Source organism: Dendropsophus ebraccatus, chromosome 13 (assembly GCF_027789765.1).
Source record: "Dendropsophus ebraccatus isolate aDenEbr1 chromosome 13, aDenEbr1.pat, whole genome shotgun sequence".
In the NCBI taxonomy this organism is placed as follows: Eukaryota; Metazoa; Chordata; class Amphibia; order Anura; family Hylidae; genus Dendropsophus; species Dendropsophus ebraccatus.
The window spans coordinates 80,695,921-80,722,760 of NC_091466.1; the positions used below are offsets into that span (position 1 = coordinate 80,695,921).

The 26,840-nt window shown below is 51.5% G+C and overlaps 1 protein-coding gene across 4 annotated transcripts in view; it reads right to left on the bottom strand.

The window, feature by feature from the left end:
* Positions 1-1,697: 1,697 nt before the first annotated feature.
* TSHR (thyroid stimulating hormone receptor) overlaps positions 1,698-26,840 on the bottom strand; it is a 25,162-nt gene continuing 19 nt past the window's right edge. The window contains exons 1-11 of one of the 4 annotated variants that reach the window (XM_069950395.1): positions 26,464-26,840; positions 20,895-21,107; positions 18,071-18,142; positions 15,796-15,870; positions 10,652-10,726; positions 10,108-10,182; positions 9,681-9,758; positions 9,532-9,600; positions 7,039-7,116; positions 6,489-6,677; positions 1,698-4,472 (exon numbers count right to left, since the gene is read on the bottom strand). The exon at positions 26,464-26,840 is cut by the window's right edge and continues 15 nt beyond it. In XM_069950395.1, the coding sequence (XP_069806496.1) occupies positions 3,077-4,472; positions 6,489-6,677; positions 7,039-7,116; positions 9,532-9,600; positions 9,681-9,758; positions 10,108-10,182; positions 10,652-10,726; positions 15,796-15,870; positions 18,071-18,142; positions 20,895-21,058 (2,271 nt within the window). In that variant the 5' untranslated portion in view covers positions 21,059-21,107; positions 26,464-26,840 and the 3' untranslated portion in view covers positions 1,698-3,076. Of the gene's footprint in view, positions 4,473-6,488; positions 6,678-7,038; positions 7,117-9,531; positions 9,601-9,680; positions 9,759-10,107; positions 10,183-10,651; positions 10,727-15,795; positions 15,871-18,070; positions 18,143-20,894; positions 21,108-26,173; positions 26,227-26,463 lie in introns of those variants that run through there. The other 3 variants (XM_069950396.1, XM_069950398.1, XM_069950397.1) reach the window with 3 other exon arrangements.

Here is a 26,840-nt window from a genome sequence, read left to right on the forward strand (position 1 = left end):
AGGCACTAACTAATAACTGGGCCTAACCAGACTAAAAACATGAGGTAAGGGGGGTGGAAGGGGAGACAATACAGGAGAGGGATAGAAAAAGAAAGGGGGAAAGAGAGAAGTAAGAAAGGAAGAAGAGAAGAAAGAAAGAGCGCTAAAGCAGCAACAGACATCTTTATAAATAGAAGGTACCACAATAAGGCTAACGCCAAGATTGTGAGATCCAGGTCACAACGCCACCTGAGTCACTGAACACCTCCCAACAAAACCATGTCCTATTGAACAAGGTCTTGTCACGTTCAGTATGTGTGGAGAGGTCCTCCATACGCTTTATCCCCAGAAGACAGTCCAAAAAGTCCCCAGAAGTAGGGTGCAACATTGTAGCTTCTTTGTAATGCTGGGAGGGTTATTCTGAGGTCAAGGTGCTGATGAACTTACTTTTGATTATCCCTTCCAGCATTACAATGTTGCAGATAAAGCCTGCCAGCGACTTGTTTACATCATCCGTCTATAAAGGGAGAAGGGGGGTGAGGCAGAGAGAAAAGCTCACACACAGATTTGTGTCTTCAGCAGAAAGCAGCAGCTGAGAACTGGGGAAAGGAGACTGAATAGATAATAACAAGTATGGAAGGAATTGTTAATCTCACCATGGACAGCAACATATCAGAAGTTATGTTTACCTTATATTCTTCTATTGTATGAAATCCTTATTTCATGGAATAAAATGGTAAATAATTTAGAAACCCTACAATATGATTATCTGGAATGTTCTATAGATTCTGTCTCACAGGTGAAGTTACTGACCATAAATATTACCCCCTCTGCATTATACTTATTGTATGTATACCCACTGTATGTACACAGTAACTCCACCAGCAGAATAGTGAGTGCAGCTCTGGAGGGTGTAACTCAGAATCAGTAATGTAAGACACTGTATGAGGTCTTAGACAGCATTATACTGTTTCTAGATTCGGATTGCTGCCTTGGGGGTTAGGGCCAGTAGACGGTCAGGACGTCCTAGTGTTGTCAATACGAGAGCAGCCTTACATCATGTACCCAGCGGGGCTCAGCAGTGAGCTGTGGTGTTGGCGTGTCCTGCAGAAGGATTGTGGCTACAGCTTTGGTGGTGAGTGGAGTATAGGATGGTATTTGTAAGACACTGGTGGAATTCAGAAGGTTTTGCAGTTTGAATAGTGTGGCCTGTTTATATGACACATAATATCGGCAGGCGGCCCCCGCCATACTGTATAGCCCATCACAGTGCCTTCTCGTGTGACATGTCATAAATTAAAGGTGTCAAGTATAGAATTCTCGCTTCCTGCGCAGAGTGAGTGGTCGAGCGCCTCACAGGATTCTCTGTATTTTCAGTGATGTCAGGCCTTTATATATTTTTTCTTGTCAAACCCGGGATGTTGATTCAGAATCTGTTCAACTTTGGTTCCTTGAAAATTTTTCCCTTCCCTCGCGTTCCCTCATTTCCAGGAACCGTCTGCAGACGACACCCTACTCCTGCGGATGCTTCCGCTGTCTCTGGCCGCTCGGAGACGTCTTCAAGATGTGCGCAGTAATAACACCTTATATCCCATTTTCCAGAGGAAAAGAGAAAAAACTTGTTTGTGCGGGTGAAATTTGATCTGCGCTGTCTCTACCCTCCGATCCGGCGACAGACATGGTCGTATAAAGGGAAAAATCAGAAACTGAATGGAACAGGTTTATTTTAAGTCGTTTTCTGCGCAGATGTGGGGTATATTTACAGAGGAGATCACGTCTTTACTTTCCACCTCCCGTTTACGTGCAGAGCGTGTCGCATCCTCTGCACCACCGGCCCCAGGGTCCGCCTGTGTCACATACACATCACCGGCCCCAAACCTAACAAATCTGTTCCGTTAACAAAAAAATTCCATCAAAAAGTCTAAAAGAAAACTCCTCAACTAAATACAAATCCTGCTGTCATTATCTCATAATTTATATCTGTGCCTGGGAAATCTGGGTGACCACTAGTAAGTCTGGGATAGGGGGTTTCATTCATTAATTTCTGAACCTCAGGTAGGGATCTTTTATTTATAACAAGGACGATTTGCCTGTCAGGAGTCAGAAATAGTTTGGGAATTATCTTAGAAGCTCATTCAGCTTTCTGTGACCCCTGAATGACATATTCTACTAGTCACACACTGATCCATTCTTTACTTTCTGATTCATAACTAGAATGATTTGCCATTGAGGAGTCAGGAAAAGCTGAATGACTCCTTTTGAATGTTCATGTCGCTCAGCTTTCCTGCACCCTGAATGACCTATTCATCTAGTTATACAGTAATTCGTTCTGCATCCTCTTTGTTCTATAACCAGACTTGTTCAGGGGTAGCACAAAGCTGGGTGATAACTTGTAGAAGTTGTCACCCAGTTTTCTGTGACACTTAAGGCCCTATTCCACAGAACGATTATCGTCCGTATTCGGCCGTAGCGATCCTACGAGCAGCCCCCCCGCAGCTCCCCGACGCCCCTCCCGCACTCACCCGCTCGCTGCAGCCGCGTTGAATAGCGGCGGCAGCGAGCGGGGAACGAGGAGCAAACGAGCGCTGAGAACGCTCGTTTGCTCCTCTAAACGACCCGTGTAATAGGCCCTTTAGTCTAGTTATATGATGATCCATTCTGTATCCTCTACCATAGGTAGATAGATTTGCCTTCCAGGAGTCAGGGAATGATTGGTGATAATCTGTAGAGGCTCATGCCATCACCCGGCTTCCCCTGAATGGAAGAGCCATCTAGTTTTTACTTTCTCACCCATATCTAGGCAGATTTTCTATTGGAAAGCCTCCTGATTTCTATAGAGTCTTGTGTTGTCACCCAGCTTTCCTGCACCTTGAACGGCATACATAGTTGGTTATGCAGTTATTCATTTCTCACCTTTGTTATATATACTAGACAGATTTGCCATTTAGAGATCTAGGAAAGCCTGGTCTGCGGCAGGACTCTGCTCCCACCGGTGACTAAACCTTGATGGTTTATGGGCAGGGGTCTCTAGTTAGCCCCATGGGTTTCCCCTGTGGTCTCTATGGTCGGTCAGGTGGGTAGTGTGACACTACAGAAGCTACAACATAGTGACCCCGCAGTCCTCCAGCAGCGCCTCTTGTTTTGCTGCTACATCTTGGTTCTCCTTCAGGAAGTCAGGAATATTTGGCAAGGTCTGTACGGTGCCCCCGCTGCTCCTCTGCCCATATGAGCCGCTGCTGTTCTTAGCAGAAACAGTCTGTCCGCGATAAACCTGCGCCTGATGCTCGCATATGCCAAACTTACTGAGGAGGATGAAGACGTCTCTCCGGAAAGCCTTGGTAAATATGGCGTACAGAAATGGATTAGCACAAGAGTTTAGAGGGTAGAACAAAACCAGAAGGATCTTTGAGTTAGAAACCGTGATTAGAGGCTTGTTCATGATGGCGGACAAGGCGTAGAAGGAAATGGGTGCCATACAGAGGAAATCGGTGAAGATGAGGATGGCCATACGTTTGGCAATCTTCGTGTCTTTGTCTCCAGACTTGTAGTGCGGGTTTCGCACAGTGACGTAGATCTTGATGTAGCAGGCACAGATGATGAAAAACGCTACAATGTTAAGCATCAGTACCAGGATGATGTAGGCTTGAGCCAGCGGTGTCTCAGTGTCCATCGGTAAGCAAATGCTGACCTTCATGTAGCTGCTGATCCCAACCAATGGTAACAGTGCCAAAAAGAAGCAAAAGGCCCAACCACCTAACATGATGAAAGTGGCGTGCCGGAGACGGAGCTTACGATCCAGGCGCATGGCAAATGTGATGGCGTACCAGCGCTCCAGTGTGATCACAGTCAGCGTGTACACGGAGAGCTCGCTGGCAAACACAGTGAAGAATCCGGCCGTGTTACAGCCAGGCCCGGTCTGCCAGTTGATGGCATAGTTATAGTACTCGGAGCGGGTGTGGAGGTCCTCAGAGGCAATGAGAAGCAGGTAGATGCCCATGCAGAAGTCAGCAAATGCCAGGTTACACATGAGGAAGCGCGGCACGGTCAGCTTGTAATGGCTGGTGATGAGGATGAACAACACAAAGGCATTGCCCAGGATGGCCAAGAGATTGACAAACCAGACCACGATCCTCAGGAAGTTGTAGCCCATGATATCCTCGCAAGGATTGAACTCATCTGGCGTAGGCGTGCAAACTAGCTCCTCGCTGCCATCGCAGATATCGTACACATCGTAACTCTCGAAAACCGTGGTGTACTGCTCCTGCGCGTTCTTGATCTCCTGCCCAAACCCAACTTCTTCATCTCCCTGGTCCTCAAAGAAAACCGAGAAATGGTTGCTGCTGTGGAAGGTGGTAGACTTGGTGTTCTCCGTCTGGTCAGGATCTCCATCCATGTAGTCCTGGTAATATGGACCGATCCCTACAAATGTCCTGAGCGATCGCTTCTGGTGGCTGTGCAGGTAGGACTGGTTACATAGAAAAGACTCCAGGTCACTGCAGAGGGAACAAGACAGATGAGCGATCAGTTAATTGTGGAGAAAACAGGAGAATAAACAACACCCTGGGAATGTGGCGACAAATACACCAACTGAAGATGTGTAACGTTGAGGCTCTGCAGTACCCGAATGTGACTGTGTGAGGTTACAGAGAGGCTCCGCAGTACCCGAGTGTGACTGTGTGAGGTTATAAGGAGGCTCCGCAGTACCCGTATGTGACTGTCAGGTTATAGGGAGGCCCTGCAGTACCTGAATGTGACTGTGAGGTTACAGGGAGGCTCTGCAGTACCCAAATGTGACTGTGTGAGGTTATAGGGAGACTCTGCAGTATCGTGTGTGACTATGTGAGGTTACAGGGAGGCTGCGCAGTACCCGTATGTGACTGTGAGGTTACAGGGAGGCTCTGCAGTACCCAAATGTGACTATGTGAGGTTACAAGAAGGCTCCTTAGTACCCGAATGTGACTGTGTGAGGTTACAGGGAGGCTCTGCAGTACCTGAATGGGACTGTGGGGTTATAAGGAGGCTCTGCACTATCGTGTGTTACTGTGTGAGCTTAAAGGGGGGCTCTGGAGTACCCGAATGTGACTGTGTGAGGTTACAGGGAGGCTCTGCAGTACCCAAATGTGACTGTGTGAGGTTACAGGGAGGTTCTGCAGTACCTGAATGGGACTGTGGGGTTATAAGGAGGCTCTGCAATATCGTGTGTGATTGTGTGTGCTTATAGGGAGGCTCTGGAGTACCCGAATGTGACTGTGTGAGGTTACAGGGAGGCCACGCAGTACCCAAATGTGACTGTGTGAGGTTACAAGAAGGCTCCACAGTACCCGTATGTGACTGTGTGAGGTTACAGGGAGGCTCCGCAGTACCTGAATGTGACTGTGTGAGGTTACAGGGAGGCTCCGCAGTACCTGAATGTGACTGTGTGAGGTTACAGGGAGGCTCCGCAGTACCTGAATGTGACTGTGTGAGGTTACAGGGAGGCTCCGCAGTACCTGAATGTGACTGTGTGAGGTTACAGGGAGGCTCCGCAGTACCTGAATGTGACTGTGTGAGGTTACAGGGAGGCTCCGCAGTACCTGAATGGGACTGTGTGAGGTTACAGGGAGGCTCCGCAGTACCTGAATGGGACTGCGTGAGGTTACAGGGAGGCTCCGCAGTACCTGAATGGGACTGTGTGAGGTTACAGGGAGGCTCCGCAGTACCCAAATGTGACTGTGTGAGGTTACAGGGAGGCTCCGCAGTACCTGAATGGGACTGCGTGAGGTTACAGGGAGGCTCCGCAGTACCCGTGTGTGAGGTAAGAGGGGAAGGGGAGTTATGATTTTCCAAACCGTTTTTCCCCAAAAATATTTTATATTAATTTTTGCTCCCAAAGATACGCTACATCTTATTTTCAGGGGAACGTCTTATTTTTCCATGGAGAATTCACACTTATTGTTAAAAAAGGAACATTTATTATATACTGTACAGTAGTTGTCATCACAGACCAGCATAACCAGACATAACTCTGGTGGCGGCGGGGTCTTATGTTCGGGGGATGCCTTATTTTCAGGGGGACGCCTTATTTTAAGCTGTCCTGTAAATCCTTCACTATGCCGTATTTTCGGAGGATGTCTTATTTTCGGGAAAACCGGGTAGTCAGCCACAGTGCCCCCACAGTGCACCATGATGCCCCCAGAGTCAGCTTACAGTGCCCTTGGGCAGCAAAACGCATGGCACAGTTTTTCAGCCGTGGATCGGCTCAATGCTCCTTCATAGAACACAGGCCAATCCCGTAGAACGGCGGCATTTATACAATCTATTACAAGGCTCAAGCATCAAACAGGGAGGTGGCCTCTGTTGCCACTATTACATGGGGTGATATGCAGCCATCATAAACTAAGGTAACTAAGGTTCATTGGAGCGGAATGGAGAAAATTTTGTGTAATTCGTACTACATTTGGCCACTTAGGCAACACAACGTGAAATCTACAGTAAGTTATGATAATGCGGGAGTGGAGACGGGTACAAACCTCTTCTTCTTGGTCCAGTTGGTGAAGGCACAACAGTGACTGGGGTATGACAGGTCAGCTGTTGCCAAGTGCACAAAGGTGTTCAGAGGGGGCAGCTTTTTCAGGTACCAGGTGCTCAGTGCCCGCAGATGCTTCAGGTACTTCAGGCCTTTGTTGGGCAGTGAAGAAACGGCTGTTCTAGAGATGTCCCTGCAGGAAAAGATACAAAGAACTGTGATGTGGGAGGAGCAAATAAGTGGCACAAATAGGCTCCGCCTACATGTCTGTATAGCCCCACCTGATCATTTAGGAAAATTAGGAAACGGTTGCTATATGTGATACTACAGGAAAAAGACTTTGCCTCATCATCCATTACTACACTGTAACCCAACCTGTGAGTCTCCAGCTCTTACAAAACTACAACTCCCAAGGTGGTCAGGGCATGATAGAAGTTGGAGTTTTGCAAGAGCAACTGCAATATTATTTGTTGTGTGGGCCCCTGTCCCTAGGTCACACCTCAACCAGGTGCATTGTGTCAGGGTTTTCACTACTGCTGAGTCTGGTCACTTACAAGGATGTGGGTCCAGAGATGACCCCCATAAAGAGTTCCTTGTGGAGTCCGCCCAGCCGTACGTTGTTGTGCAGGTCCCTAGGAGAGAAGACAGAAGGCTTCAGATGTTGGAGCTGGCGGCTGCTTGTGGTTTTGGCACCGTATCCCGCAGGAGGAGTGTTACTGGGTGTTACCAGCTGGCTTTCGTCTCGCTCAACTTTCTGAAACATATGGAGACAGGTGGAGGATTTCCAGCGCTATGCGCTGGTGACAGAATCCAGAGCCGTGACTTACCATAGAGACCGCGAACATGAACCTGAAAATAATGCCACCATATCCTGGCAGCAAATGTGAGAGGGCCCGGGCGGCTCATCTCCAGAGCCCAGAGTGGAAGAGGTTACTTGGCTCAGTGGGCCAGAGAGAATTGCTTCAGCGTGGGAAGAAGGAAACTTACAAAACCCCAGCAGCAGCCTGGCAAGTGGATCCCAAAATCCTTTCCCTTGTTTTATTGAGCCTCCTACACCCCGTCCCTCCCCGATATCTGCCGTCTGCAAAATTCCTAATGTTCTAAGGCTGGAAAAATAGAAAACTTCACAGGGCCCAGATTATAATAATTACACCCTGCATCCCTTGGACAGCGGGCACCAAAGGCAGCTTCACTGTATGGGGGGGGGAGGGTATAGGTCATAAACAGCAGCAATATTCTGGAGGTCACAACATTGTCTTCTCCTGGGAAAACAGAGTGACCATCAATATAGCTCATCACCCAGGGGCAGCAGGTCATATTTAAAAGTTGGCATGTTGGAGAAAAGGTATGCTGACATATACCTTGGCGTAGTGTAAACCTAGTAGACACCAATCCTAAGTGAAAGAAGATGGGGCAAACCCCACACATGGTCCACTTAAATGCTTCGAGAGAACGAATCACTTGACCCTCAGAATTGGCAGCAGATGAGAAGATCTGCATGGTTGGCACCTCCTTCTATAGCTGTAAGTCCCCAGTACTATAAATGGGACATGGTAACTGGGGGCACTGTTACAGCTTTTGCATTGGACACAGTTGGCAGCTGAGACTTGTAGTTCTACAACACATAATACGGTCATCCTTCCTCTTTTATACTGGGTGCTGTGTGATTGTTAGAATACTTCACCGCCGCTGTGTCAGCGACATCTGATGAAGAGGATCTATTTCTTTCTTGATGAAGAGGATAGATTACACAAGCTGTGAGCGCACTACCACGCCAACTGACCACTCTATGGAGGGAATCATCACAAACAGAGACTTGTAGTCCTACCACAGTGTGAGACTGGTACAGAGATGTTTAGTGTGCCCTACCCCGCCCCGGATGGGCACTGCCTCTTGGCCAGATGTTTGCTTAGTAGCAGTCAGCGTGCCGCAGGGGTGAGGACAGGTATTAGCTGTGGGCAGGAAGTATCGGATGGCATACACCCGGCACATCCCGATAATCTCCCATATAACCGCTGCCGCACACACAAGGAATCCGAGAGTCATTACGCTCCTCTGTAAACACACGGACTGGAGCAGGAGTCACGCGGAGGGCTCTTCACCCCTGCTGAGGACAAGGCTCCGCTGTGTGTGTTATTACAGCCGCCATCCCTACAAATCCCTTAATTATCTTGTCTTCTACTATGGTCAACGGCTAAAGCTGCATTTACCAGTGACTGCTGCCCCCTGCTGGACTGCTGACCGTTTACAGCAACGTTCCTCTACCCAGGCTCTGAGCACACAAGGATGATACGGAGAAGAGTCTTACATGAGATGCAGAGATTAGATTGTCAGCTCTGAAGACGAGGGTGATATGAAGAAGAGTCATACATGAGATACATAGATTAGATTGTCAGCTCTGAGGACACGAGGGTGATATGGAGAAGGGTCATACATGAGATACACTGTGTAGTTACAGCAGAGGCATCACTACAGTCTGCTCCACCTGTGCACTGCTAGTTTTTTCTCATGGTTCTGGTTGGCTGCAATGTGCTGCAGATTCTGGACGGTTACAAGAGGTAACGCCTCCGGAGTTGAACACAACTCATTTTCTCATAAATTCTTCCCTACGAAATGCGCCAAGTCCGGTAACGTTACTCTGGTAAGCCAAGCGGGTCCAGACAGCCCTCACGGATTTACATGGAGTCCACAGGCCAAAGGTTGGATAGGAAAGTCAAGATGTTTCTTTTTACCCAAATTAATACGGTTTTAAAGACTTCTTCTTGCTGTTTTGGAGCAGATGTCCTGTGTGTGGCAGATGCAGACATTTTTTTTTAGTCTTTAAAGATCCATGAGCAACAACCAATGAGGTCCTAGAGACCACTGAGTATTAAGGCGACCTAGTGACCATTGAGTATTTGAGTGTCCTAGTGACCATCGAATGTTAGAACAGTCCAGTAGCTGCTGAATATTAGAGAGTCCTAGTAACTGCAGATTTTATATGTGGCCTTACTGCGGTTGATGGGCCCTGCACACTTCAGGGGTCGCTGCGGTCAGTGGCTACTTACACGAAGGTCAGGTTGGTGCCGTTGAAGGCATGGCCCTGCAGCTCGGTGAATCCGTTGTTGTAGAGTTTACTGAAGAGACAGAAGAGAAATGAATGAAATTTAAAGGAAACCTGCAAACCTGTGGAAAAGCTATAGAGGGAGCTACTCACAGAGTCAGGAATCCGCTGGACAGGCCCTGGAATGCGTTAGCGGGCACCAGCGCCATGTTAGGATTATCGGCAATCTCTCTGCAGAAAGACAAAGAACAGGAGGAGTACTCCATGGCACTACAACCCAACATGACAACTTATAGGACCTACAGCATGCTCATATGGGGCCACACCTGGTGTGTGTAATGAAGCCCACTCACAAGAGTAAGTGGAGCATGTGCCCTTGAAGATGTGGCCAGTATAGCACAGATAGTCCTATAAAGGTAGATGTTATCACACCAGGCCCCTCCCACCCTGATATACCAGGAGGAGAGAGCGTTGGGCATGTCCCTTAGGTGGTGGCGGGCTCTTCTTGCCTATGGAACCACTGCACATGAGATGTAACCAGCTCTTCATGGGAGAATGCAGGTGTGATCACAAGACTTACACAAAGAGGCTGCCGACCAGAGAGCTGATTTGGCTTAAATCAGGGAAAATGGAGAGGCCGGTGTTTGAAATCCCTCTGAAAAGCAGAAGAGAAGTTACTTAGGATGACAGTGACAAAACCCATCTACTAAGTTCCACCCACAAATTACACCATACTCTACACTGCCACACTGCCCTCCCTCTTAAAGGGAAGGTTAAAGCATGGCTCCTCTAATATCTCAATAGGCTGTTCAGCCATGGCAGGTCCCTACAGCTCCTACCCCCTCCATCTTTACACGCCAGTCCTCCTTTATAGTTAGGGCTGAGACTACCTTGAATGGCTGATGGGGTAGTTCAGCTGTTGGTTAAAGGGGTAATTGAAGATTACACATTTTCCGATATCCACAGGATGGAGGATAACTAGCAGGTCCAACCCCTAAGAATGGTGCCAAGCCTGAGAACATAGATCCCCTGTCCCTGGATACACCGCTCAGTATGGGAGTCACATGGAAAATTAATGTGGATCATGAAAGATGGCCGCCGCAGACCCCACCTTTTGTACTTACAGATAGTTCAGCATCGGCAGGTCCTGGAACGCCCCAATCTCTATACAGTTCAGATTCATCAGACTTCGAATTTCTCTGTAAGAAAATAAAGTGGGTAATGACAGGTGAAGGTGCCACATAGTGCAGACAGTCCTGCCCATAAGCATGAGGGGCACAGGTTGGCTGCATTCATAGTCACAATACACAGATGAATCAACCGGACAAGGACTTTTTAGCTTCTGAAATCTCTGGTTGCACGAGGCTTGAGGAGCAGAGGGCCTCACTCACTGGGTAACAGGATATTGGTCACAGAAGAGATTTTTTTAGACTGTCTTGCCCCATGAAGGGGTTAAGCAGGGAGGTGAGCAACTGAGCTATAACTTAGTCCATATGTGCTGCGATCAGAACACTATCAGCTATAATCCCTGTCAGCATGATGTCAGCGGGCGTAGCACAGCGCAGGAATTGGCTGACCCCCCACTCAGCCTGAGAGTGATGGCAGGTTCAGGTCTGTCCCATGTCTAGAAACATGTGTATCAGCTGCCTCTATACACGGGACCCTCACACTGGTGTCAGTGCTACAAGAGATGAACATCCCTCTAACAAAGCGGCAGAGACAATTGTCTGTCTTCTGAGACCTTCAGAGCCTAATGCCCCACCAATACTATAGAGCCAGACGTCCCTCACCAAAACTATAGAGCCAGGCGTCCCTCACCAAGACTATAGAGCCAGGCGTCCCTCACCAAGACTATAGAGGCAGGCGTCCCTCGCTGAGACTATAGAGCCAGGCGTCCCTCACCAAGACTATAGAGGCAGGCGTCCCTCACCAAGACTATAGAGGCAGGCGTCCCTCACCAAGACTATAGAGCCAGGCGTCCCTCGCTGAGACTATAGAGCCAGGCGTCCCTCGCTGAGACTATAGAGCCAGGCGTCCCTCACCAAGACTATAGAGCCAGATATCCCTCACTGAGACTATATAGCCAGGTGTCCCTCGCTGAGACTATATAGCCAGGTGTCCCTCGCTGAGACTATAGAGCCAGGTGTCCCTCACCAAGACTATAGAACTAGACATCCCATACCGAGACTATAGAGCCAGATATCCCTCACTGAGACTATATAGCCAGATATCCCTCACTGAGACTAAGAGCCAGGCGTCGTCGTGCATGACCGAGACTGCAGAGTGAGATGTCCCTCATGGACGTCTATAAAACTAGGCGTCCTTCACTGAGATTATAGAGCCAGGTGTCCCTCAAAGAGACTATAGAACTAGAGGGCCCTCACTGAGACTATAGAGTCAGGCATGCCTCACCAAGATTGCAGAGTGAGACGTCCCTCACCGAGACTATAGAGTAAGGTATGCCTCTCCAAGACAATACAGCCAGATGTCACTCACTGAGACTCTAGACCTACCCCACCGAGGCTGTAGAGCCATTTATCTCCAGGGGTCTGAGCATTGTTTTGTCGTGATGTCAGAGACACCACCGTACTGCTTACCAACAACCCCTGAAGATGAATGACAGCAGGAAATGCATGGGGCCCACATTACGTTGCTCAGTCTCTTCATGGATGCAGCAGCAGCCAGAGAGATTGCTGAGGTCTACAGGGACTCAAGACACAATACATGGAGTAAGAACCTTCCTAAAAACAGAAACAAGAATGTGCAGCCTTCAGCCTGTGAATTTGGGACACCGGAGTAGCTGTGCTGGTGGGGTGACTGTAGACTACTGTGTAGTAGATCTGACCCCAGGAGCTTGCACTCTGATATCAGGGCAGCCGTCGTACACTTGGTTTCCTGGAAGCTGAGAAGTGTCAGGACCTCCTCGTTCCTATAATTGCCCCACAAGCTGCCAGGATCGCGCCTTATAAACAGACGCCGTCTGCCGCAGGTTTATTTTCATTTTCTTCTCTTACACTAAGTTTTTACAGGCCAGGAGCTTAGAAAAACACAGGCGGCAATTACCTGCAACGTCCCTGCGGGCATCTGTGCAAGAGGAATCTACCGAGGGGGGCTGCGGAACTACATGTCCTGGTACACTACAGACTGGTTTATAGGGCACTAACAGAGGCACTACAACTAACACTCTTTTATGGGGCACTGGGGATATCACTCTTATGGGGCACTGTGGCTGTCACGCACTGTGGCTGTCACTGTTATGGGGCACTGTGGCTGTCACGCACTGTGGCTGTCACTATTACGATGCACTGTGGCTGTCACTGTTATGGGGTGCTGTGGCTGTCACTGTTACGGGGAGCTGTGGCCATCACTGTTACGGGGCGCCGTGGCCGTCACCGTTATGGGGTGCAGTGGCCGTCACCGTTACGGGGCGCAGTGGCGCCGTCACTGTTAGGGGGCGAAGTGACCGGCACCGTTACGGGGCGCCGTGGCCGGCACCGTTACGGGGCACTGTGGCTGGGTCCATCAAAGGATGGTATGATGGGCGCCTGTGCGTATACCCGTTCAGCAGACGAATAACAGGACCTCAGCAGCCACCTATGAGAGCTCTGGAGGCCCAGGTGCTGCTGTCCTCCGACTGTCTTCCTCCCTAATCAGATGAGGGCGGCTTAATTGAGTCATCAGCAGATGAAGAGGCCACTCGTTGGGCGGAGATGTCGCAGGTGCTCCTCGCCCACAGCATCTCCTCTCTGACCCACATTATACAGAGCTCAGGCGGCAGCCTCATAAGTGCCCCCCCCCCCCCCCCCTAAATCCGAAGTAATGGGTGAATGGGCGCCTTCGACACATGGGACAAGAGTCCCTGCCCCCCATCCACCTCTAAGACTGAGCTCATTGCAGTCCTCAAACTAGTCCTCAAGGCAATCTGATGTTTTTATGCTCGTATCAGTAGGACCAGTAGCGTTTGCTTGTGGTTTATTAGTTTTGGAGCTTTAGTCACTTATAGCAGTTGACCCATCTACCCCATCCATAGACATGTATGCGGGGGAGGGGGGGTCACACTAATAGGTATTATGTTTGTTAAATAGATTATAAAACAACAAAAAAAGGACAATATTTAACAGTATTGAATTTTATGTTTTCCCTAAAGCCCCTATTACACGAGGCGATGGAGAGTAGGCTGTCAGCACTTGCTTGCTCCTCGTACCCTGCTTGCTACCGTAAGAGCGGGAGGTGTGTGTGTGTGTAAGGGGGGGGGGGGGGGCTGCCCGGGTGATCGCCAGAGTGCTGCAGGACCGACATGCTCAGTCACTCTCCTGTGCAGCTGGTTAGTGCTGGAGGACCCACATGCTCAGTCACTCTCCTGTGCAGCTGGTTAGTGCTAGAGGACACACATGCTCAGTCACTCTCCTGTGCAGCTGGTTAGTGCTGGAGGACCCACATGCTCGGTCACTCTCCTGTGCAGCTGGTTTGTGCTGGAGGACCCACGTGCTCAGTCACTCTCCTGTGCAGCTGGTTAGTGCTAGAGGACACACATGCTCAGTCACTCTCCTGGGCAGCTGGTTACTGCTGGAGGACCCCATGCTCAGTCACTCTTCTGTGCAGTTCCCCATGCTCAGTCACTCTCCTGTCCAGCTGGTTGGTGCTGGAGGACCCACGTGCTCAGTCACTCTCCTGTGCAGCTGGTTAGTGCTAGAGGACACACATGCTCAGTCACTCTCCTGGGCAGCTGGTTAGTACTGGAGGACCCCATGCTCAGTCACTCTCCTGTGCAGTTGGCTAGTGCTGGAGGACCCCATGCTCAGTCACTCTCCTGTGCAGCTGGCTGGTGCTGGAGGACCCCATGCTCAGTCACTCTCCTGTGCAGCTGGTTAGTGCTGGAGGACACAAGATCAGTCACTCTCCTGTGCAGCTGGTTAGTGCTGGAGGACCCACATGCTCAGTCACTCTCCTGTGCAGCTGGTTAGTGCTAGAGGACACACATGCTCAGTCACTCTCCTGTGCAGCTGGTTAGTGCTGGAGGACCCACATGCTCGGTCACTCTCCTGTGCAGCTGGTTTGTGCTGGAGGACCCACGTGCTCAGTCACTCTCCTGTGCAGCTGGTTAGTGCTAGAGGACACACATGCTCAGTCACTCTCCTGGGCAGCTGGTTACTGCTGGAGGACCCCATGCTCAGTCACTCTTCTGTGCAGTTCCCCATGCTCAGTCACTCTCCTGTCCAGCTGGTTGGTGCTGGAGGACCCACGTGCTCAGTCACTCTCCTGTGCAGCTGGTTAGTGCTAGAGGACACACATGCTCAGTCACTCTCCTGGGCAGCTGGTTAGTACTGGAGGACCCCATGCTCAGTCACTCTCCTGGGCAGCTGGTTAGTACTGGAGGACCCCATGCTCAGTCACTCTCCTGTGCAGCTGGCTGGTGCTGGAGGACCCATGCTCAGTCACTCTCCTGTGCAGCTGGTTAGTGCTGGAGGACACAAGATCAGTCACTCTCCTGTGCAGTTGGTTAGTGCTGGAGGACCCCATGCTCAGTCACTCTCCTGTCCAGCTGGTTGGTGCTGGAGGACCCACATGCTCAGTCACTCTCCTGTGCAGCTGGTTAGTGCTGAAGGACACACATGCTCAGTCACTCTCCTGGGCAGCTGGTTAGTGCTGGAGGACCCCATGCTCAGTCACTCTCCTGTGCAGTTGGCTAGTGCTGGAGGACCCCATGCTCCGTTACTCTCCTGTCCAGCTGTTTGGTGCTGGAGGACCCACATGCTTAGTCACTCTCCTGTCCAGATGGTTTGGGCTGGAGGACCCAGACGCTTAGTCACTCTCCTGTTCAGCTGGCTAGTGCTGGAGGACCCCATGCTCAGTCACTCTCCTGTGCAGCTGGCTGGTGCTGGAGGACCCCATGCTCAGTCACTCTCCTGTGCAGCTGGTTAGTGCTGGAGGACACAAGATCAGTCACTCTCCTGTGCAGTTGGTTAGTGCTGGAGGACCCACATGCTCAGTCACTCTCCTGTTCAGCTGGTTAGTGTTGGAGGACACACATGCTCAGTCACTCTCCTGTTCAGCTGGTTAGTGTTGGAGGACACACATGCTCAGTCACTCTCCTGTTCAGCTGGCTAGTGCTGGAGGACCCCATGCTCAGTCACTCTCCTGTTCAGCTGGTTAGTGCTGGAGGACACACATGCTCAGTCACTCTTGGGTGCAGCTGGTTAGTGCTGGAGGACACACGTTCAGCCATGTGTGTGTGTGTGTGGGGGGGGGGGAGATAAGTGATACTCACATCTCTGTCATCTGTTCCAGTCCCTGAAAGGCTCCAGATTCCACTCGCCTCAGTTCAATGTCCAACGTTATAAGACTGCAGGGAGCAGAAGTCACTGTGTTACCATACATGAGGTGACTACAGGGGGATGAGGTGACTACAGGGGGGGGTGAGGTGACTACAGGGGGGGTGAGGTGACTACAGGGGGGATGAGGTGACTACAGGGGGATGAGGTGACTACTGGGGGATGAGGTGAGTACAGGGGGGTGAGGTCAGTACAGGGGGGTGAGGTAACTACAGGGGGGATGAGGTGACTACAGGGGGGGATGAGGTGAGTACAGGGGGGTGAGGTGACTACAGGGGGGATGAGGTGAGTACAGGGGGGTGAGGTCAGTACAGGGGGGTGAGGTAACTACAGGGGGGTGAGGTGACTACAGGGGGGATGAGGTGAGTACATGGGGAAGGGGTAACTACAAGGGGGATCAGGTGACTACAGGGGGGATAAACTGACTACAAGGGGGATGAGGTGAATACAGTGGGGATAAGCTGACTACAGGGGGGATGAGGTGACTACAGGGGGGATGAGGTGACTACAGGGGGGATGAGATGACTAGAGGGGGATGAGGTAAGTGCAGGAGGATGAGGTGACTACAGGGGGGATGAGGTGAGTACAGGGGGGGTGAGGTGACTACAGGGGGATGCGGTAAGTGCAGGAGGATGAGGTGACTACAGGGGGGATGAGGTAAGCACATGGGGATGGGGTAACTACAAGGGGGATGAGGTGACTACAGGGGGGATAAACTGACTTCAAGGGGGATGAGGTGACTACAGGGGGGGGATGAGGTGAGTACAGGGGGGGGGATGAGGTGAGTACAGGGGGGATGAGGTAAGCACAGGGGGAATGAGGTGAGTACAAGGGGGATGAGGTGACTACAGGGGGGATAAACTGACTTCAAGGGGGATGAGGTGACTACAGGGGGGATGAGGAGACTACAGGGGGGATGAGGTGACTACAGGGGGATGCGGTAAGTGCAAGAGGATGAGGTGACTACAGGGGGGGATGAGGTGAGTACAGGGGGGGTGAGGTGACTACAGGGGGATGCGGTAAGTGCAGGAGGATGAGGTGACTACAGGGGGGATGAGGTAAGCACAGGGGGAATGAGGTGAGTACATGGGGATGGGGTAACTACAAGGGGGATGAGGTGACTACAGGGGGGATAAACTGACTTCAAGGGGGATGAGGTGAGTACAGGGGGGGGGATGAGGTGACTACAGGGGGGATGAGGTAAGCACAGGGGGAATGAGGTGAGTACATGGGGATGGGGTAACTACAAGGGGGATGAGGTGACTACAGGGGGGATAAACTGACTTCAAGGGGGATGAGGTGACTACAGGGGGGATGAGGAGACTACAGGGGGGATGAGGTGACTACAGGGGGATGCGGTAAGTGCAGGAGGATGAGGTGACTACAGGAGGATAAGGAGAGTACAGGAGGATGAGGTGACTACAGGGGGGAAGAGGTGACTACAGGGGGGATGAGATGACTACAGGGGGGAAGAGGTGACTACAGGGGGGATGAGATGACTACAGGGGGGATGAGGTGACTACAGGGGGGATGAGATGACTACAGGGGGGATGAGGTGAGTACAGTGGGGATGAGGTGTAGTCAGGGGGAATGAGGTGAGTACAGGGGGGATGAGGTGAGTACAGTGGGGAAGAGGTGAGTACAGTGGGGAAGAGGTGAGTACAGTGGGGAAGAGGTGAGTACAGTGGGGATGAGGTGAGTACAGTGGGGAAGAGGTGAGTACAGTGGGGAAGAGGTGAGTACAGTGGGGAAGAGGTGAGTACAGTGGGGAAGAGGTGAGTACAGTGGGGAAGAGGTGAGTACAGTGGGGAAGAGGTGAGTACAGGGGGAAGAGGTGAGTACAGGGGGATGAGGTGTAGTCAGGGGGATGAGGTGAGTACAGGGGGGATGAGGTGAGTACAGTGGGGATGAGGTGACTACAGGGGGGATGAGGTGACTATGATTTGTGTTATACTGGGGTAATGGGTGTTATACCGGGGTGATGGGTGTTATACCGGGGTAATGGGTGTTATACTGGGGTGATGTGTGTTATACTGGGGTGATGTGTGTTATACTGGGGTGATGTGTGTTATACTGGGGTGATGTGTGTTATACTGGGGTGATGGGTGTTATACTGGTGTGAGTATAGGGGCCCCCATCAGTTATGGGCAAAGGAAGGGCAGAGCTCGGAGTACTGTGACCTATCGGTGACCCCTGGACCGCCGTACTTACATCCTGCTGATGTTGGGGACGTTGCTGAAGGCTCCTCTGGAAATCACCGGGATCCTCGTCTCCACCAGACGTCTGCAAAGACAACACAAATCATTACTGCGGCTCATTGTCTCCACACCCCGGACCACCCAACAGCACAGTGATCAGGACTCTTCTAGAAAGCAGTGCGACTAGGACTCACCACCTAGAGGTCAGATCGGGTGAGATCACCACCTAGAGGTCAGATCCGGTGACATCAGCACCTAGAGGTCAGAGCCTGTGACATCATCACCTGGAGGTCAGAGCCTCTGACATCAGCACCTAGAGGTCAAATCCGGTGACATCAGCACCTAGAGGTCAGAGCCCGTGACATCACCACCTAGAGGTCGGAGCCTGTGACATCACCACCTAGAGGTCAGAGCCTGTGACATCACCACCTAGAGGTCAGAGCCTGTGACATCACCAACTAGAGGTCAGAGCCTGTGACATCACCACCTAGAGGTCAGAGCCTGTGACATCACCACCTAGAGGTCAGAGCCCGTGACATCATCACCTAGAGGTCAGAGCCCATGACATCACCACCTAGAGGTCAGAGCCCGTGACATCATCACCTAGAGGTCAGAGCCTGTGACATCATCACCTAGAGGTCAGAGCCTGTGACATCACCACCTAGAGGTCAGAGCCTGTGACATCATCACCTAGAGGTCAGAGCCTGTGACATCACCACCTAGAGGTCAGATCCGGTGACATCACCAACCAGAGGTCAGAGCCTGTGACATCACATCCTAGAGGTCAGAGCCTGTGATATCACCACCTAAAGGTCAGAGCCCGTGACATCATCACCTAGAGGTCAGAGCCTGTGACATCACCACCTAGAGTTCAGAGCCTGTGACACCACCCCCTAGAGGTCAGATCTGGTGACATCACCAACCAGAGGTCAGAGCTTGTGACATCACCACCTAGCGGTCAGAGCCTGTGACATCACCCTCTAGAGGTCAGAGCCTGTGACATCACCACCTAGAGGTCAGAGCCCGTGACATCATCACCTAGAGGTCAGAGCCCGTGACATCACCACCTAGAGGTCAGAGCCCGTGACATCATCACCTAGAGGTCAGAGCCTGTGACATCACCACCTAGAGGTCAGATCTGGTGACATCACCAACCAGAGGTCAGAGCCTGTGACATCACCCCTTAGAGGTCAGAGCCTGTGACATCACATCCTAGAGGTCAGAGCCTGTGACATCACCACCTAGAGGTCAGATCTGGTGACATCACCAACCAGAGGTCAGAGCCTGTGACATCACCCCTTAGAGGTCAAAGCCTGTGACATCACATCCTAGAGGTCAGAGCCTGTGACATCACCCCTTAGAGGTCAGAGCCTGTGACATCACCCCCTAGAGGTCAGAGCCTGTGACATCACCCCCTAGAGGTCAGAGCCTGTGACATCACCCCCTAGAGGTCAGATCTGGTGACATCACCCTCTAGAGGTCAGAGCCGGTGACATCACCACCTAGAGGTCAGATCCGGTGACATCACCACCTAGAGGTCAGATCTGGTGACATCATCACCTAGAGGTCAGATCTGGTGACATCACCACCTGGAGGTCAGAGCCGGTGACATCACCACCTAGAGGTCAGATCCGGTGACATCACCAACTGGAGGTCAGAGCCTGTGACATCACCACCTAGAGGTCAGAGCCGGTGACATCACCCTCTAGAGGTCAGAGCCGGTGACATCACCACCTAGAGGTCAGAGCCTGTGACATCATCACCTAGAGGTCAGAGCCTGTGACATCATCACCTAGAGGTCAGAGCCTGTGACATCATCACCTAGAGGTCAGAGCCTGTGACATCATCACCTAGAGGTCAGAGCCCGTGACATCATCACCTAGAGGTCAGAGCCCATGACATCACCACCTAGAGGTCAGAGCCTGTGACATCATCACCTAGAGGTCAGAGCCTGTGACATCATCACCTAGAGGTCAGAGCTCGGACAGATCAGACTGATGCTAAGTTGATCTCTCTTCACATTGACGTCCATTCAGGGTCCGTTTTTATGTCCACTGAAATCTATAGGATAAGACTAACCTGAGTGCAGCGGACATGTGGGCCCACCCTGACTAAGTAAGCGGAGGGGGATCATCACCTAATGGAGGCAATAACACAGCCCGAGAGAAGAGGATCCGAGGAAGCACAGGAAATTCCATCCGCATGAAGACCCCCGCCCAAATGTGCACAAGAGGTGGTCTGGGGGCGACAATAACATTACCTGATGGGGGGGTCTCTCACAATCCATAGGATTAGATACACTGCTCAGCAGACAGTATTACACATCATAGGCTTAGATACACTGCTCAGCAGACAGTATCACACATAATAGGATTAGATACACTGCTCAGCAGACAGTATCATACATCATAGGATTAGATACACTGCTCAGCAGACAGTATTACGCATCATAGGATTAGATACACTGCTCAGCCGACAGTATCACACATAATAGGCTTAGATACACTGCTCTGCAGAAGGTATCGCCTGTCATAGAGTTATGTACTGTATTGTGGTGTGTCATGTGTATTGTCATCTGGGGTCAGGAATGATGGGAGTGATGATACACTGTGTGTGATAGGAGATTAGAGTGTCAGCTCCTGGGGTCAGGGAGGATGATGGGAGTGATGATACACTGTGTGTGATAGGAGATTAGAGTGTCAGCTCCTGGGGTCAGGGATGATGGGAGTGATGATACACTGTGTGTGATAGGAGATTAGAGTGTCAGCTCCTGGGGTCAGGGATGATGGGGGTGATATAACCCGTGTACACTGGTTATATGTCTGCTGGATACTCACAGGATTTCGCTGTTGTGTGGCAGCTTAGGCATAGTGGTCCGATTCCTGCAGGTGATGCTGTATCTCGGCTCTCGTTCACATCTGCAGTTTTCCGGACAGCTATCGGCTGAGCCGTCTTCCAGGAGGGTCAGAAACAGGAGGAGCAGATGCAGTGGGTGCAGCATCTCTGACACTGCCAGTCACATCAGTCACTATGGCGATGGCTCTTTACCCCTGCAGGACATAAGCACACACATATAGATTGTCAGCTCTGCAGCTTCTGCAGCATTACAGGCCTAGCCCGAAACAGACAGATATCATCCCAGCTCTGCGGGCTACTGCAGTATTACAGGCCCGAAACAGACAGATATCATCCCAGCTCTGCGGGCCACTGCAGTATTACAGGCCCGACACAGACAGATATCATCCCAGCTCTGCGGGCCACTGCAGTATTACAGGCCCGACACAGACAGATATCATCCCAGCTCTGCGGGCCACTGCAGTATTACAGGCCCGACACAGACAGATGTCATCCCAGCTCTGCAGGCTACTGCAGTATTACAGGCCTGACACAGACAGATATCATCCCAGCTCTGCGGGCCACTGCAGTATTACAGGCCTGACACAGACAGATATCATCCCTGCTCTGCGGGCCACTGTAGTATAACAGGCCTGACACAGACAGATATCATCCCAGCTCTGCGGGTCACTGCAGTATTACAGGCCTGACACAGACAGATATCATCCCAGCTCTGCGGGTCACTGCAGTATTACAGGCCCGACACAGACAGATATCATCCCTGCTCTGTGGGCCACTGCAGTATTACAGGCCTGACACAGACAGATATCATCCCTGCTCTGCGGGCTACTGCAGTATTACAGGCCTGACACAGACAGATATCATCCCAGCTCTGCGGCCACTGCAGTATTACAGGCCCGACACAGACAGATGTCATCCCAGCTCTGCGGGCCACTGCAGTATTACAGGCCCGACACAGACAGATATCATCCCTGCTCTGCGGGCTACTGCAGTATTACAGGCCCGACACAGACAGATATCATCCCAGCTCTGCGGGCCACTGCAGTATTACAGGCCCGACACAGACAGATATCATCCCAGCTCTGCGGGCCACTGCAGTATTACAGGCCCGACACAGACAGATATCATCCCAGCTCTGCGGGCCACTGCAGTATTACAGGCCCGACACAGACAGATGTCATCCCAGCTCTGCAGGCTACTGCAGTATTACAGGCCTGACACAGACAGATATCATCCCAGCTCTGCGGGCCACTGCAGTATTACAGGCCTGACACAGACAGATATCATCCCTGCTCTGCGGGCCACTGTAGTATAACAGGCCTGACACAGACAGATATCATCCCAGCTCTGCGGGTCACTGCAGTATTACAGGCCTGACACAGACAGATATCATCCCAGCTCTGCGGGTCACTGCAGTATTACAGGCCCGACACAGACAGATATCATCCCTGCTCTGTGGGCCACTGCAGTATTACAGGCCTGACACAGACAGATATCATCCCTGCTCTGCGGGCTACTGCAGTATTACAGGCCTGACACAGACAGATATCATCCCAGCTCTGCGGCCACTGCAGTATTACAGGCCCGACACAGACAGATGTCATCCCAGCTCTGCGGGCCACTGCAGTATTACAGGCCCGAAACAGACAGATATCATCCCAGCTCTGCGGCCACTGCAGTATTACAGGCCCGACACAGACAGATGTCATCCCTGCTCTGCGGGTCACTGCAGTATTACAGGCCCGACACAGACAGAAGTCATCCTTGCTCTGCGGCCACTGCAGTATTACAGGCCTGACACAGACAGATATCATCCCTGCTCTGCGGCCACTGCAGTATTACAGGCCTGACACGGACAGATATCATCCCAGCTCTGCGGCCACTGCAGTATTACAGGCCTGACACAGACAGATATCATCCCAGCTCTGCGGCCACTGCAGTATTACAGGCCTGACACAGACAGATATCATCCCAGCTCTGCAGCATTACAGGCCCAGCCCGAAACAGACAGATATCATCCCAGCTCTGCGGGTCACTGCAGTATTACAGGCCCGACACAGACAGATGTCATCCCAGCTCTGCGGGTCACTGCAGTATTACAGGCCCGACACAGACAGATGTCATCCCTGCTCTGCGGGCCACTGCAGTATTACAGGCCCGACACAGACAGATATCATCCCAGCTCTGCGGGCCACTGCAGTATTACAGGCCCGACACAGACAGATATCATCCCAGCTCTGCGGCCACTGCAGTATTACAGGCCTGACACAGACAGATATCCTCCCAGCTCTGCGGCCACTGCAGTATTACAGGCCCGACAGACAGATATCATCCCAGCTCTGCGGCCACTGCAGTATTACAGGCCTGACACAGACAGATATCATCCCAGCTCTGCGGCCACTGCAGTATTACAGGCCCGAAACAGACAGATATCATCCCTGCTCTGCGGGTCACTGCAGTATTACAGGCCCGACACAGACAGATGTCATCCCAGCTCTGCGGGTCACTGCAGTATTACAGGCCCGACACAGACAGATGTCATCCCTGCTCTGCGGGCCACTGCAGTATTACAGGCCCGACACAGACAGATATCATCCCAGCTCTGCGGGCCACTGCAGTATTACAGGCCCGACACAGACAGATATCATCCCAGCTCTGCGGCCACTGCAGTATTACAGGCCCGACACAGACAGATATCATCCCTGCTCTGCGGCCACTGCAGTATTACAGGCCCGACACAGACAGATATCATCCCTGCTCTGCGGGCCACTGCAGTATTACAGGCCCGACACAGACAGATATCATCCCTGCTCTGCGGGCCACTGCAGTATTACAGGCCTGACACAGACAGATATCATCCCTGCTCTGCGGGCTACTGCAGTATTACAGGCCCGACACAGACAGATATCATCCCTGCTCTGCGGGCCACTGCAGTATTACAGGCCTGACACAGACAGATATCATCCCAGCTCTGCGGCCACTGCAGTATTACAGGCCTGACACAGACAGATATCATCCCAGCTCTGCGGCCACTGCAGTATTACAGGCCCGACACAGACAGATATCATCCCTGCTCTGCGGGCCACTGCAGTATTACAGGCCTGACACAGACAGATATCATCCCAGCTCTGCGGCCACTGCAGTATTACAGGCCCGACACAGACAGATATCATCCCTGCTCTGCGGGCCACTGCAGTATTACAGGCCTGACACAGACAGATATCATCCCAGCTCTGCAGGCTACTGCAGTATTACAGGCCCGACAGACAGATATCATCCCTGCTCTGCGGGTCACTGCAGTATTACAGGCCTGACACAGACAGATATCATCCCTGCTCTGCGGGCTACTGCAGTATTACAGGCCTGACACAGACAGATATCATCCCAGCTCTGCGGCCACTGCAGTATTACAGGCCCGATACAGACAGATATCATCCCTGCTCTGCAGCAATACAGGCCCAGCCTGAAACAGACAGATATCATCCCAGCTCTGCGGGTCACTGCAGTATTACAGGCCCGACACAGACAGATGTCATCCCAGCTCTGCGGCCACTGCAGCATTACAGGCCGGAAACAGACAGATATCATCCCTGCTCTGCGGGTCACTGCAGTATTACAGGCCTGACACAGACAGATATCATCCCTGCTCTGCGGGCTACTGCAGTATTACAGGCCTGACACAGACAGATGTCATCCCAGCTCTGCGGGCCACTGCAGTATTACAGGCCCGACACAGACAGATATCATCCCTGCTCTGCGGGTCACTGCAGTATTACAGGCCCGACACAGACAGATATCATCCCTGCTCTGCGGGTCACTGCAGTATTACAGGCCTGACACAGACAGATATCATCCCTGCTCTGCGGGCTACTGCAGTATTACAGGCCTGACACAGACAGATGTCATCCCAGCTCTGCGGGCCACTGCAGTATTACAGGCCCGACACAGACAGATGTCATCCCAGCTCTGCGGGCCACTGCAGTATTACAGGCCCGACACAGACAGATGTCATCCCAGCTCTGCGGCCACTGCAGTATTACAGGCCCGACACAGACAGATATCATCCCTGCTCTGCGGGTCACTGCAGTATTACAGGCCTGACACAGACAGATATCATCCCTGCTCTGCGGGTCACTGCAGTATTACAGGCCCGACACAGACAGATATCATCCCAGCTCTGCGGGCCACTGCAGTATTACAGGCCTGACACAGACAGATGTCATCCCAGCTCTGCGGCCACTCTGGGGAACTCATCACCGGAGGACGCTGCTAATGGAGTCAGGACCAAGACTACACCATGTGAACAACAACCAATCCAATGTCTAAACAGACTGTACCACACATGCCAGGATTAGATACATGTGTCCGCACACAATAGGATTACACAAACATCACAATGGGAAGAGCTGGGTGCTCAGCGGGCCGATCTGTGTACCGTAACCGTATCCAAGAAATTCAAAAAGGTGTCGGCACTCCAAATGTGGAAGAAATCTCATGGGGTTATTGTACCAAAAGTGCCAAAAAGATGTATCAAGAGGATTAGATACGCAGCCCTGCAGACAGTATCACACATGACAGGATTAGACACACAACTCCACAGACAGTATCACAGATGATAATATTAGATACACTCCTCAACAGACAATATGACACATGAAAGGATTAGATACATGACCCACACCAGGCTTAGATTTACAGCTGAGCAGTTTCCCACATAACAGCATTAGATACAACAGTCCAGCAGACAGTATCACACATGGTATGATTAGATACAACAGTCCAGCAGACAGTATCACACATGGTATGATTAGATACAACAGTCCAGCAGACAGTATCACACATGGTATGATTAGATACAACAGTCCAGCAGACAGTATCACACATGGTATGATTAGATACAACAGTCCAGCAGACAGTATCACACATGGTATGATTAGATACAACAGTCCAGCAGACAGTATCACACATGGTATGATTAGATACAACAGTCCAGCAGACAGTATCACACATGGTATGATTGGATACAACAGTCCAGCAGACAGTATCACACATGGTATGATTAGATACAACAGTCCAGCAGACTATCACACATGGTATGATTAGATAACATACAGTATCACACATGGCAGCATTAGATACACGACAGCAGATCAGCACAGTGTTCAGTATCACACATATAGGGCTTGTATACAGCAGCTTACAAGACAGGATTAGATACATCAGCTGGGCAGACAGAAGCACACAGGATGGGATTAGATACCTGTATCCCTCAGGTTATAGATTAGAATACACGCTGCCATGACAACCCCCAACAACACTGGGAGGACCGGGCTCCATGGAGGGCTCTATAGTGTGATAACTTTTGGACACTTTGTGGAGGTGATGATGATGATGATGATGAGGATGATGGTGTGAAGTGGCCCCTATAATGCAGAACCCATCTGTCGGGCAGAACACTCTGTTCCAGCAGAGACCAGGAATTCTCTCTATTTCCTGACCCCACAATCATTTTTCCCTATGGAGAGGCTGTTAATGGATCTGGATACGCACCTGTATGTGCTCTGCTCCTGGGGGTGAGATGCTCTGCAGGACTGGGGTCCAGGCTCTGCCTCCTGCTGGTGGGATGCTCTGCAGGCTGGGGTCCAGGCTCTGCCTCCTGCTGGTGAGATGCTCTGCAGGACTGGGTCCAGGCTCTGCCTCCTGCTGGTGAGATGCTCTGCAGGACTGGGGTCCAGGCTCTGCCTCCTGGGGGTGAGATGCTCTGCAGGACTGGGGTCCAGGCTCTGCCTCCTGCTGGTGAGATGCTCTGCAGGACTGGGGTCCAGGCTCTGCTCCTGGGGGTGAGATGCTCTGCAGGACTGGGGTCCAGGCTCTGCCTCCTGCTGGTGGGATGCTCTGCAGGCTGGGGTCCAGGCTCTGCCTCCTGC